Source organism: Nannospalax galili, unplaced genomic scaffold (assembly GCF_000622305.1).
Source record: "Nannospalax galili isolate Female #2095 unplaced genomic scaffold, S.galili_v1.0 scaffold261, whole genome shotgun sequence".
Taxonomy (NCBI): Eukaryota; Metazoa; Chordata; class Mammalia; order Rodentia; family Spalacidae; genus Nannospalax; species Nannospalax galili.
The window spans coordinates 2339953-2352437 of NW_008345226.1; the positions used below are offsets into that span (position 1 = coordinate 2339953).

General features: G+C 40.3%; 1 protein-coding gene across 1 annotated transcript in view; it reads right to left on the reverse strand.

Annotated features, from left to right (window-relative positions):
* Myh15 (myosin heavy chain 15) overlaps window positions 1–12485 on the reverse strand; it is a 197465-nt gene that overhangs the window by 57740 nt on the left and 127240 nt on the right. Inside the window, 6 exon segments of the mRNA XM_008841432.1 lie at window positions 2344–2513; window positions 2515–2688; window positions 5462–5655; window positions 10200–10243; window positions 10246–10306; window positions 12247–12261. Of these exon segments, the coding sequence (XP_008839654.1) occupies window positions 2344–2513; window positions 2515–2688; window positions 5462–5655; window positions 10200–10243; window positions 10246–10306; window positions 12247–12261 (658 nt within the window).

Consider the following 12485-nt stretch of genomic DNA (forward strand, 5'->3'; position numbering starts at 1 on the left):
AAAGGGCTGATTTTGTAGACATGAATTCCTTCAGCCTATTTATGTTACCTATAATAGACATTTTGGTAGGATATAGTAATCTAGTTAGTGTCTGTGGTCATTTAAAACTGGGAATACTTTGGTCCAGGCTCTTCTGGCTTTCATAGTTTGCACTGAAAAGTCAGCTGTGATCCTAATGGGTTTTCCTTTATATGTGACTTGTTTCTCTTTTGCAGCTTTCACTTTGTCTCTTTGTTTTATATGTTTAGTGTTTTTACTATAATATGCCATCAAGAGTTTTTTTTCTGGTCCTGTCTGTTTGGTGTTCTGTATGCTTCTTGTATTTGTATGGGCATGTCTTTCTTTAATTTGGAGGAATTTTCTTCCACGATTCTGTTGAAGATCTGGTCCAGGCCATTATCTTGGGATTCTTCTCCTTCTTCTATGCATATGATTCATAAGTTTGATCTTTTTATTGTGTCACACAATTCCTGCATATTCCATTCTTGTGATTTCTTAAATTTTTCATAATCTTTGATTGAGTGGTCTAGTTCGTCCACTTTATCTTCCAGTCTTGATACTCTGTTTTCCATTTCATTCATCCTATTGTTGAGGCTGTCTCCTGTCATTTCTAATTGGCTTACTGGGTGTTTCACTTCCTTCTTCATTTCACCTTGAGTATTCTTCAATATTTCTAATTATTTTCTGAAGTCATTCAGAAGTTTATCCCTATCTTCCTTCAGTTCTTTGATTTCTTTGTGTGTTCTGTAAATCCACTGAATTCTTTTATCATGTTTATAATTGTTCTTTTGATATCCATTTCCTGCATTATCTCTAGGTGGTTCTCCTTGTACTCCTCTAGAGGACTATTGGTGTTTGGTGGGGATGTGTTCTTTTGGTTTTTCATGTTATTACTTTTTCTCTGTGATTCTGACTGGTGGATTTCTTTTGTAGTTTCTGATTCTTGGGTGAGACTCAAGCCTTCAAGTTTAGGTGTGCTTCTTTTTGTGAACTTTGTGTGTCTTTGTGGTTTAAATTTTGAACATGAAAAGCTGATTCGTCTAAGCTTCTGGTTCTCTCTTTTGATTTTATATTGGAGTGGCCAGATTGCTTTTGTCTTCGGGAGTTCCCACAAAGGCCCAAGTCAGATGAGGATCAGATGCTCTCAGGCTTTGTCCTAAGGTCTGGATCCCTCCAGGAAACATTTTGGCCTCAGGAATTTGGGGGTTGGACTGGCCTAGGAGCTGGGCCCAGGAAAGATGCTGGTCTAGGGCAGCTGGTGGCCATGCCACCCAGAGATGCAAAGGCAGATGGGGGCAAGAAGTGGCCCCAAGGACTCCTGGGGACTGCACTAAGGATCTGGGTTGGTCTAGATGCAAAGGATCAGGAAGAGGAAAGGTCAGCCCATGCAGCCTGGAAAGAGGCTGGTGGGTGGTACAGGTCCGGGGGAAGCAGAGGGAGGTGAGGGCAGGGCCAGGCCCATAAGAGAAGGCACTGAGTCGGTCTGGATGAAGAGGATCAGGAAGCTGTAGTGGTTCCCCAGGTGTCTGGGGCTCCAAGACAAGGAATGGGACAGGACCCAAAGTAGGAAGAGAGAAGGCGGGGGGGGGGGATGAGGCTGGGGGAATAATAAAGGTCCAGAGGACACGATGGACTTACCCCAGTGAGAGGCCTGTGGGTCCTGCAGGCCCAGGCTGGTTATCCTTCCTATGAAACATATATTTCCTTTTTTCAAGGAATGTAGCAGATATTTGTGGCTTGGAACACTAAGAACCACAAGGTAAATAGAAAAGTAGCATAGCTCAGGAAATTAGATTTGAATCCCAGATCTGTAATTTATTGAATGTGAATTCAAACATCTTACTTGACCTTGTATTTACAGCTGAGGAAACTAATATGGAGGGCCTTCTTGGGACTAAGCAATGAGTAGCTGAATATGGAACTGTGCCTGGCCCATAGCATGGGCTGGAAACATTTATTAAATTAAAAAATATATTGAAAAATGAAAACATAAATGGTATAGAACAATCTATAATTTGGTTAAAATATATACCCATGAGTATACACATTAAAAAAAAAATCTCTTTGAGGCTGTGGGTATCAGGAAATTCTTGAGAGTGGCTTCCTTCACAGTATGGATCTAGAGCTAAAAATGTGACACTATCTTTATTTTCAGAACTAATATAATACAAATAATATCCATAATAAAATGTTTTCAGAATGAAGTATTAGTATTTGAAGGGTTAAAACATGAACGGGAACATGGAATCGCCAAGGCTCTCCATGCACAGCAGACAGCGTCTCCCGAAAGCCAGGCTGTCCCCAAGCTCCTCGCTGGCTCGGGCTACAGGCCCAGCTGAGTACCTCAGAGGTTCTTGTTCTGCCTCCTCAGCATCTCCGGGCCCTCCGTGCTCTCCTCACAAGAATACCTGAGCAGGAGGACCTCAGTGCTGAGAGCCCGGGCCTCCTCCTGAGAGGCCTCCAGCAGCACCTGGGACTCCTGCTTCTGCTTCCAGTCAGCCAGGGCCCTGTGGGTGCAGCTGCTTCTGCTCCAGCGCAGCCGCCTTGGAGCGGGCCTTCCCCAGGTCAGAGAGAGCGTCCTCAAGCCAGAGCTGCAGCCTGTGTCTGGGCCACTCCAGGGAGGCGTTCCTGGCGTGGGACTCCGCCATGGCTTCTGCAGCCTCCTGCAACCGAATTGCCAGCTTCTTCCTGAGGAGCGAGCCAAGCGGCACAATGATTGAGACCCAAGCAGGATGCTCTCTGTGGCTGGCTCAATAGTGTGAGCAAAGGCAGCACCATTCCAGCAGAGCCCAGCTGTCTGCTGACCACCAGCATCTGGCTCCTGTGTCCACATGGATCTTACTTCCCCCTGTTTTACCAACCTGAATTTGGAACTCAGGATGTCTTTGAATTCCTATAAACATATTTTTAATCCTAAAACTTTAATAATCAATACAGATTTTATTGACAGTTCTATACAAAATAGGAGAGATAAGTTTATTTCAAATGTCTTACCAGCGGTATGCTGCTTAAAAATCCTTAGGCATGTTTGTTTGGTCCCTATAGAGCTTGGATGTGCTTCCTTCAAAGAACTCTCTATAGTATTTCTCATTCTCTCCCTCATGTCTTACCACATCTGCTAAACCTCACACAGCTCTTCCTGAGTATCTTCTCCACAGCAGCTCCAACCCCAAGATTGCACTCATCCCATTTACCTTGCCACAGTGCTCACTTGGTAGATCTCACTGGGATGCTTTAGCACTTGTGTTCCTCCAGAACCTCCTGTAATAGATTAATGAGCTTAAAATACTTCCTCCATACATACAGTAATTCTCTTAGGAATACTAAAGGATGAGATGTTCTTTCCTGCTTACATTCCTACAGAGTTGCTAGCTGTACCATTTGTTCTCCATAAATGAAAGGAGCATTCTAAGATGAAATGAATTGTGGGTACCAAAGCATTTCACTCTTACTATATGAAAATCCTTAGGCATGTTTGTTTAGTAGAGATCAGCAATTCACAAGCAGGAAACAACTAGTCCCCATAATGTGGCAATAAGGCCCCTTTGAATGGAATCCCAAAAGAAAGCTTAATCTTTGCTTGGCACCTGGGAAGGCTCTGCACTGCAGAGCTAATAATGCTTTGTTCACTGGCTTTATAATGTCATGCCACTTGATACTCTTAAGAAATTCTACTGTGTTACCCAATCTAAAAGAGGAGTACTGTTTTTAAAAAATTACATGTATGTTAACTATGCCTATGGTGATTGATACCAGAAAATCAGTTTGCTTTATGTGAAAAGCCATACTGGTTTTCCCAGAAGTGAAGGGTTCCACCAAGACCTGAGACTCTTAACATATAACTGGGAAATTTCAGAGCAAACTGGACACACTGATCACGTTGATAATTTGTTCTACATTTAATATCAACTACTATTATATTCCTCCTTACTTTTCCAATCATAAGTACCTACCCAGTTGCCTAGACTACATGGAAGGATATCTGGGTTTAAGAAGTCAAAAATCTTATCCTCAGAGACCTGAGAACTCAGAACCAGTAAATGGGTTTCAGGAAAGCTTGGGAATCCAAGTCAGGTCTTTCACTTTCCAATAGAAAAACACAGGACCCTCCACTTTTTGTGTCTGCCTACCTTCCTGAGGTGGATTTGTAGAAAAAGCATGGTACAGCTTTATTTATAAAATATTCAAGTATTAAAATAAAGATACAATTAATATCATATTTAACCTTTATCCTTTCTTTAGTTGTCATCTGCTAATTCCAGCAAATTAGTTCTACAGAACTAATTCCAGCAAATATATGAGATCATAGTGCAATCCACATTCTTTCCTTCTTTTCTGTTTAACCCCCAAAGAAACCATCAAACAGAATGACAGGTAAAAGCTTTCACTTGAAATCTTCAACCATTAAATAGAAAAAAATCTTATTTAGAAGCAAATGGTGGATTTGGATATAAGAGGCATTTCAGGTCAAAGCTCCAATGTTCTGCAGTCCAGAGTTTTGTTAAACACTTACTACAAGTATTTTTAGTATCTATCATTCCAAAGCCCTTTTCAAGCTACTGTGGATACAGAGATGGATCATTTGGTGCCTCTTCTGGGACAGAGCACAGCAGCTGTTCTGCACCTACACAGCAATACCACTCAAAGATTTAGGTGAGGAACTGAAAAAACATTTATTTCTGGTTGAAGCTAAAGAGAACTGTATTGATCTTCCTTGGATCTTTGCCAAGCTATGAAACCACATTCTTTTGAGTAAACTTTTAATGGCTATAAGTTGGAAAGTTAGTTGAATACTTTCTCTCAAAGATATACAATCACTCAGTCTATAAACTAAGCACTTCTGGTCTACTCTGGTGCTGAGTAGAAAAGAACCTCCAAACTCCTAAAGTTCATAAGAACTTTTAAAACCATTATGCATTATAACTATAAACATTATATTCTAACTCTAAAGCCTCAGGATCAGGTATTTTTCAAAGGAAACTTTGTCCGATAACGCATGATGATAAATGCTAACATGTTTTCAGCTGTCCCTGTCCAGCTCCACAGAATACTTGATAGTCTGTAAGTCCTACACCAAAGACCCAATGAGTACGACGTAAATACACAAACATACATGAAATCAATTATGTGTTGTACAAATAAACTGTAAGCTTCTAAGTGCTAGTAGCCCAGTTTTTAAAGTGTAACTCAAAGTCACAGCATTCTATAAAGGTGTCGGTTATACCTCCAGAAAGAGATTTCTTTCTCTCTCCAAGACCTTCTTCAAGTCCCAATCACATAATATTTTAGCTAGTCTAAAGGATGTGCTGATTTCCAGAAATAACTGTTTCAGATTTTGTCTTGGGCTTGTTCATATAGTCAGCAAGGATTTATGAAATGCCCACCATGATTAGACATCATCATTGCTCTCAGTCTCCTTCCTGGACCAACTCCAGGTTGAGGAGAGCCTTGAGCTACTCACTTGGCTTCCTCCAAGTCTTCAGTTCTCTGGACGGCGTCCTGTTCATACTTCAGTCTCCACTGCAGTCTTTCCTTGTTGCCCTTGGATAGTGTCCGGTGCAGCTCAGTCTTGACCTCTTGTTCTTCCTCATACTGCTCTCGGAGGTCATAATCATGCTTGGCTGACTGTAGGGCATGGGCCAGGGCACTCTGAGACTGTAAAAGAAACCCTTTTCTAAACAGGCACTTTCATCATTAACAGTGAAATACTTGGAATTGAAATATTCTTTTCAAGTAAATTTAATTCCACGTATAAAATTCAAGTTGCACCTAAACCCAGCCAGGGAATACCGAGGAAAGACTTTGGGGAAATTAAAACAAAACAAAACAAAAAAAACAACAAAAAAAACCTGTCTTTTTAATCTGTCATTAAAACCGGAAAGACATTTCTACATAAGGAAATAGCAGCCTGTGTGGAGATCAGTAACAGAAAAGCTTAGCAATGTAGAGATCGTGTAAAACAAAAACATTTACTATCATTTAGGCAATAAGATTTATATTTAGCAACACACAAGACTCAGCTCTTGTTTGGACCAGAAAGAATGAGACTTAATCTACCCTTTTCATTCAACTCATCAGAAAATAAAAGCCTTTATACTTACATTTAGATAACTACAGTATTATACTAGCATTTTCTGTATTTATGGGATAGCAGAGCTGAGTTTTATGAACACTTCTATCATTTAAATGGTCTGACTATCCAAACAGCACCATTCTCAGGAGATACTCTTATGTAGTAGGGAGAAGTAAGGCTTCCATGAGTCCCCATGGGTCTTTTTGACAAATCTGCAGAAAATGGATCATTTTAGGCAGGGGCTGTTCTGTGAGCACAAGGCTGAGCTAATAGCATCCTTAGCCAGACATCCTCAGGCAGTGAGTGAGGAATAATACTCAATGATGCTGAGTAGACAGGTTTTGGTGCTGCAATGCTTAGTTTTAATGTCAACTAGTCACAAATTGGAATCACCTGAATAGGGAACCTCACATGAGGAATTGCCTTAATTTTCTTAAATGATGTGGGAATACCTACCCCAAATGTGGGCTGTACTTTCTAGTATCAGCACAGATAAAAAGGGAATAGCAGAAGGAAGGTTTTTGACTTTTGCCTGTTTGGTCCCTCTTAACTAGTAAGTTAATTTGTGTGTTTCTGCTGTTGATGATTCCTTCACTTTATCAGAACCAGAGTTTCCAGGCTTTCATTGCTAAGGACTAGACTTTCCAGGAACCTGGAAGGATTTTGGCACTAGACTAGGACTGCTGAGGTTCCCAACCTGTAGACTAAACAATGATCAGGTTTTCAGCCTCTCCAATTTGAGATGGCCATTGTGAGACTACTCCAACCACTGAGGCACCCACCCAGCCTCAAGGACTGAGCAATTACAGGATTCTCAGTCTTTCATGTGGGATTCAGCTGCGGTTACTATTTTAAAGATGATTAATAATTCCTTCTATATATCAAATAATATGCATTAAGTTATATATATTCTATTGGTTCTGTTGCTCTGGAGAGCCATGACTAATACAGGCATCACATGAACTTGGGTTCAAAATGTGGCTATTCCTCTTTAATAGTCAATGAGAACTTCTCCTAGTCACGAGTGTTATAGAAGTAGCAGAGATGAAGACAAAGTGGCTGCTCTAAGGAGCCAAAAAGAAATTACAGAATACACAGTTACATATCAAAATTAATAAATTTATAAAAGAATAAAACAGATTGGTGTGGTGCACAATGTGTGTCTTTATCATCTCTCAAAGACTGTAAAAAGACATTTAAAAAACAAGATTATCAGTTGCGGAAGTCCTAAAACAGGAATGACAAAGACTTGTAGAAGAGGTAGACAGAGGCCGTGGCAAATGCAGAGAAGTACATGAGAGGAGCAGATACGTGAGTGATGTCACAGGAAGAGGCTACAGTTGGATGATGCAGCTCTCACAAGCCAATTGGAAGCCAGTGAGAAGGCAACCAGATGGATCTTCTAAAATATCAATCAGGCCTTTTCAGTACTGTGCAAATTCTTTCACAGTATATCATTAGCTGTACAGCCTTAGATAAGTTACCTTCGTGGAACTTTGTTTTCTCTGTTGAAGCAATACAGCTTACTTGCTTCCTACACAAGAAGTCAGATAAAATGAGAAAAGTCTGGAGTACAATGTTGGATGTACAAATAAGGAAAGTAATTTAAAGTTTGATATATAGTAGATTCCAAAATTGCTAAACAGAGGTCCCCAGTGCTTCCCTCATTCACAAATAATAATCCTAAAAACAAATAAATATCTGCATTATGAGATGAGTGGCTAAAAGACAGCCATGGATCTTAGCAAGAAGAAACGAGAACTCTGTGCAATATGATATTCTGCAATAGCAGCATTGTGAGAACCAGGTGCACTAGCCACAACCATGGATCTGCAGTCAGGTAGAGAGTCTCAGTGCTCCCTTCACTAACTACCTGGGACCTAGAGCTTGTCTTCCACTGCCTGCAATTGCCCACTGTTGCCAAAGACTGTGCCATCCCTGAGACTGAAAGAATGTGCTTCATTCCTCCTCCCCTACTTCAGCATTCGAAGATATTGATTATAACTTGTTAGATAGAGAAGCTATAAGGAAACTGCATGTCCATGCCTAACTGGAACCAAAACCAACACAGCCTTCTAAACCGACACCCTAGACATGTCTTCAGGAGACATAATTTTACTTTGAAAGTCACTTTATAAACGTGATGGAAACAATTAACCTGCCAGATGTGTGCAAATATTAATGTAGGAATGTATAAAGCATGAAAAAGCAAGGCCACATGACACCACCAAAAGAACACAGTAACTCTCTAGTAAACATACCCCAAAGAAAATGAAAAATAATAAAATAAATAATATAAATAATAAAATAATAAAATATAATAAATACAAATAATAAATACAATAAAATAATAAAAAATTTCTCGGAGATGTAGAGACGGCACTGGTTGCTCCTGAAGAGGACCCAGACTGGATTCCCAACATCCACATAGTGGCTAACAACCATATATAACTTCAGTTCCAAGGGAATCCAGTGCATTCTTCTGACCTCCACAGGCATTTCATGACATGGATGCACTTATATACTTGCAGGTAAAACACACACATAAAAAATAAACAAAGTAGTTTTAAAAAGATAGAAAATCACCAAGAATATACACTACATATGCAATGGAATATTATTCTGCCATACAAGAGATGAAATTTTGCTATTTGCAGCAACATCAATGGAACTGGAGGACACTATGTTAAGGGAAGTAAGCTGGGCCTCCAAATTCAAGTACCACATGTTCTCATTCATCTGTGGATGCCAAAAAATTAATCATAGAGAAGTAGAGAGTAGAGAAGAGGTCAATAAAAGCTGGGAAAGAGAACTGGAGTGGGTAGAGATATGGTAGATCATAGTTATCAAAACACATTCAGAGAGGGGGAGGAATTCAAATGCCACACTGCATTTGTAGTCAACAATGATATATATTTCAAAACAACTAGAGAATAATAACAGTTGTCAACACACAGAAATGATAAGTTTGAGGAGATAGAAATGCTAATTACCTGATATGACCATTACATAATATTGTATCCCATGCATATGTATATATAAAAATTGATTTTTAAAATTTAACAATTAAAAATACAGAAAATAAAGAGTGATGAGAATAAAATGTCATAGTATTTAAAACCAAAGACACACATTCCTGCAGGAAGGTAAGTCTTCTCATTCCCCACCCTCAGAACATATCAATTTGTAATAAACTCATGCCACGTGGCTAGAGAGATGGCTCAGTGGTTAAAAGCAGTGGCTGCTCTTGTAGTGGACCTGGGTTTGATTCCCAGCACCCACATGGCACCTAACAACCATTGGTTACTCCAGTTCCAGGGGATCTGACACCCTCTTTTGTCCTCCATGGGCAATGAATGACACAGGTGTACTTACATAGGCAGGCAATATACATTCATACATATAAAGTAAAAATAATAAAAAATTTAAAGAATAAGTTCATGTCCATGTGAAGTGGTTGGGATTTTTCTAACAAGATTACTTCAATATAAACTAAAAATTAGCCTCATATATAGCAAACAGGGCTTGAATCTATCTCTTGTGTTAGACACTGTGCTTTTACCATAAACAGTCACTTTCTTTTGGGCAAGCTATTAACGATATTATATATCTCATAAATAAATGAATAATTTCTTTTATATTTTTTTCAGTGCTGGGAGTGAACCTAGGGCCTCACATATGCTCACAAGTGTTATGGCACTGAGTCATATCCCTTTCCCATAAATGACTAATTTTTATTGAAATTAAAAGTAATATTGACCTAACAGCCCTATTTATTTTGTTCCAGTCTTTTATTTCATTCCACTTCTTGGTGGCCAATGTGGCCCTAAATAGATAAAATCTTGCTGACCTTAAGTTCAAGTGACAAGTGCACAGAAACACATACTTTGTTGGCTCTGAATCTGACAAACTGTGCAAGTGATTTTGAACCACAAGTAAGAGCCTTTGGTCATCACAATTCTTCCTGGCACACAGAAAGTCCAACATGGGTTGTCCCGACTATGTCTAAGGTACTTTTCCCTCTCTTTTTCAGAAGATACTGAGGCCACTGACCAGGCACTTTTTGTTTTTGTTTCATTTTAAAAAGTCATATCAAGTTGCTGATGAGGAAGAAGGGGTGCCTTACCCTGGTCTCCTCCTCTAGCTCCCCTCGCAGTTCTTCCATTTCAGGGTGAAGTTGTTCTTTTCTTGGGCAAGTTGTTTTATCAGAGCCTCCTTTTCTTCTAGTGGTTTCTAGGAATTCTTCTACAGAAAGATTTGACACAAAAATTAATTATGGTCCTTGTCAGTGATTCTTCTCCCACTTACTGAGTTTCAGGACAAACAGGACTCTTCCCCTAGAAGTTTTCTGAGAGTCTTTGGTGGCAATGAGTCTTTCCAGGTCTCAGAAGGGAACCCCAAAAGAAGAGCTGAATCTTAGCAACAGTTATGAGTTGATAACAGAAAAAATTATTTGTCTTATTTAAAAGACTCTGTGCTCCAGATCCTGAGGTATATAATCTAGTATAGTTCAGTACTTAAAGTATTTTATCATGCATTTTTCAGAGGATAAAACAGTTCAACTTACCAGGACTTAGATACCAATCATTTCACAATTCCTCCTTCCACATTCCAATCACAAGTTGTCATCTATACTTTCTGATCCATTGACTACACATGGGAGTTCCCACAGCACTGTCCTCAGGTTCACTTATGTAGACACTGTGTTTACTTGCTTATCATAAAGGATATCATAAAGAATACAAATGAATAGCCAAATGGAGGAGAGAGATGGAGAAGGGTATAGAGCTTACATGTGGCTTTCTCCATGCTGCCACTGTCCAGGAGCCTCCATTTCTTCAGCAAAGAGGTCCTGGATTCCAGTCCTTGGGTTTCTTTATTTGATTTAACCCTTTTTTCCTTTTTTTTTTTTTTTTTTTTTTTTGCTTTGGAGGCTTCTTTATATTGACATGAGTAATTAAATAATTGTCCCCTGCTGATCAACTAAACCCTCACCATTTCTTGGCTCTGGAGAGGCCAGGGGGAGGACTGAAAGTGAAAACCTTCTACCTGTGTCCTGGTCTTTCTGGACACCAGTTCCTATCCTGAAGCCATTTACAGGGCTCTGACACCAGTCATCAGCATAAAAATAGACACTAATTACTTCAGAGATTCCCAGAGCCACCTGACCAAAAAAAACCATGAGCTCACCTCCTTCTGCTTCCCTGGGCCTGCAGGAACCACAGGCATCTCTCAGACCCGCAGGCCTCTCTCCGGAGTAAGTCAATCTTGCCCTCCTTGCCTTGACTCCCCCAGCCTCATTCACCCTCCCATCTCCCCCACCAGTCTCTCCCCCTAGCCTGGGTCCTGTCCCATTCCTGTCTTGGTGCCCCAGACACCTGGGGAACCACCACTGCTTCCTGATCCTTTGCATCCAGACCAACTCAGTTCCTTCTCAGGTCCCCAGGAACACTCTGGAACTGGCCCTGCCCTCACCTCTCTCTACTTCTTTGGGCCTAGAGGACCCAACAGCCTCTTTCCTGGACTCCAAGGCTGGCCTTTCCTCTTCCTGATCGTTTACATCCAGACCAACCCAGCTCCTCAGTGCAGTCCCCAGGAGCCCTTGGGGCCGCCTCCCACCCCCATCTTCTTTGCATCTCTGGGTAGCATGACCACCAGCTGCCCTAGACCAGCATCTTTCCTGGGCCTGGGTCCAAGGCCAGTCCAATCCGCAGATTCCTGAAGCCAAAATCTTTTCTGGAGGGATCCAAACCTTAAGACAAAGCCTGAGAGCATCTGATCCTCGTCTGACTTGGGCCTCTGTGGGAACTCCTGAAGACAAAAGTAGTCTGGCCACTCCAATATAAAATAAAAAGAGAGAACCAGAAGCTTAGATGAACCACCTTTTCATACCCAAAAAGTAAACCACAAAGAAAGTTCACAAAAAGAAGCACACCTAAACTTGAAGGCTTGAGTCTCACACAAGAATCAGAAACTGCAAAATAAATTCACGTGTCAAAATCACAGAGAAAAAAAATTACATGAAAAACCAAAATAACATATCCCCACCAAACAAGAATAGTTCTCTAGAGGAATACAATGAGAACTCCCTAGAGATAATGCAGGACATGGAACTCAAAAGAACAATTATAAACATGATAAAAGAATTCAGTGAATTTAAAGAACACACAAACAAAGAAATCAAAGAACTGAGGGAAGATAGGGATAAACTTCTGAATGAATTCAGAAAAGAGCTAGAAATATTGAAGAATACTCAGACTGAGATAAAGAAGGAAGTGAAAGACTCAGTAAGCCAATTAGAAATGACAGGAGAAAGCCTCACCAATAGGATGAATGAAATGGAAAACAGACTATCAAGACAAGAAGATAAAGTGGATGAACTAGACCACTCAAGCAAAGACTATGAAAAATT